This window comes from Nannospalax galili, unplaced genomic scaffold (assembly GCF_000622305.1).
Source record: "Nannospalax galili isolate Female #2095 unplaced genomic scaffold, S.galili_v1.0 scaffold3527, whole genome shotgun sequence".
NCBI lineage: Eukaryota > Metazoa > Chordata > Mammalia > Rodentia > Spalacidae > Nannospalax > Nannospalax galili.
In genome coordinates, this window is record NW_008356705.1 from 7499 (window position 1) to 9393 (window position 1895).

The 1895-nt window shown below is 38.0% G+C and overlaps 1 protein-coding gene across 1 annotated transcript in view; it reads right to left on the minus strand.

Annotated features, from left to right (window-relative positions):
- LOC103751327 (tudor domain-containing protein 5-like) overlaps positions 1-1895 on the minus strand; it is a gene marked incomplete at its 5' end in the record, with an annotated part of 14254 nt that overhangs the window by 3788 nt on the left and 8571 nt on the right. Inside the window, 1 exon segment of the mRNA XM_008854714.1 lies at positions 69-269. Within this exon segment, the coding sequence (XP_008852936.1) occupies positions 69-269 (201 nt within the window).

A 1895-nucleotide genomic window follows, 5' to 3' on the forward strand; every position in this document is an offset into this window, starting at 1 on the left:
TCTCTTATACCCTAAAGTGGGGTGTTTAAACAAAAGATGTTGAAAATGCATCTAGAATACTACACTACCTGAGATGGGGCATTCTGTCGGCATACGATAGCATGGCCTCCTGTCCTCAAGACATGATGGAAATAGACATCTTCATTTGAGGATGTATCACAAAGAAAAATGTTAAGGATTCCGTCTATATATTCATCCACCACTCCCACTAATGGCTTCAAACCACACAACTTCTGGAAGTGCAAAATGGCTTTGGATGTCCAGTGTTTCTGAAGTATAATCGAGATATAGTTATGTGATAGATTTAAACATGAATTACAGTAATCATACAAAAAATGAATTACTATGAGCTAGTTTTCAGTGGAAAAATAAAACCCTAAAAGTCTAGAATAACACATAAGATACTTATAATTTTTTAAAATATTAAAAAATGTTTTTATTTAGCTTTTGTACATTTCATACAACAGTTCTTAATCAAATTAAGACCCCCTCTCCCCCCATCCATGCTCCCCATACTCCCTCCCCACTGAGCCTCATGTATTCTGTGATACATGTTAAGTCCCATCCAGTCAAGCATTTTATCCAGATGTCCTTTGGTACAAGTTCATCCACTGGAGTCTATTCAGCTTATCCAGAGATCTTAAGGAAGGTCTACTACTCTCCCTCTTCAACAGCAATCAGTCTCCAACAGTTCTCAGGATAGGACCAGTCTGCCATCCATTTCCCCCATCCACACTGGTCTCTTGTCTAATTGAGTTGGCATGAGTCTTCTGCTCAATGCCACCGTTGCCACAAGTTCACTTGAGCAAGCTTCCGGTGGCCTGAAAACCTCTGTTTCCTTATGTTCATAGACTGACCTTGGCTCCTACAATTTTTCCTCCCCCTCTTCTGCAATGGTCCCTGAACTGTGAGTGAGGTTTAATATAGGAGTCCTATCCAATGACACACACTCTGCAGTCTCTTAGTCTCTAAAACTTATTTTTTATTTAATGTATGCGAGTATATTGCCTGCATTTAGGTAGGTGCAACCATGTTGTGCAATGCCTGCAGAGATCAGAAGAGGGCGTCGGATTCCCCTGAAACTGGAGTTACTGATGGCTATTAGCTGTTATACAGGTGTGGGAAAATGAACCCAGGTCCTCTGCAAGAGCAGCCAGTGCTCTTAACCACTAAGCCATCTCTCCAGCCCAAGATGTTTATAATTTTAAGATGAGAAAAATCAGAAGAAAAAAAAATGATTAAACAAATGTGACTATGAAAAAGCGCTATTTACAGGTTAGATGTCCATTGAGAGATGAATGGATAAAGAAAATGTATCATATATGAACAATGGGAGTTTTATTCAGCATAAAGAAGAATCATGAAGTCATTTCCAGAGGACCTGCATTTGAATCTCAGCGTTCATTCAAGCAGTTCATAACTGCCTGAGGTGAGAGGGAATCTCTAGGAGATCAGATGCCATCTTCTGGCCTCCATGAACACCTGCACGCATGTGACACACACTCACACAGATGCATATACATAAATAAAAGAAAAAAAGGGATGGAACTAAAATTGATCAATTAAGTGAATTAAGATAATCTCACAAAGAAAAGTATTGCATATTTTCCTTCATGTGTGGAATCTGGGAGTGGGCATAAAAACAAAAGGGGTAATATAGAGATGTGGAAAGTGAAAATGGGGGAAAGGGATATATATGTTTTATATATAAATATATTTATATATGTTTTCATAAATAAAAGAAAAAAAGGGATGGAACTAAAATTGATCAATTAAGTCAATTAAGATAATCTCACAAAGAAAAGTATTGCATATTTTCCTTCATGTGTGGAATCTGGGAGTGGGCATAAAAACAAAAGGGGTAATATAGAGATGTGGAAAGTGAAAATGGGGGA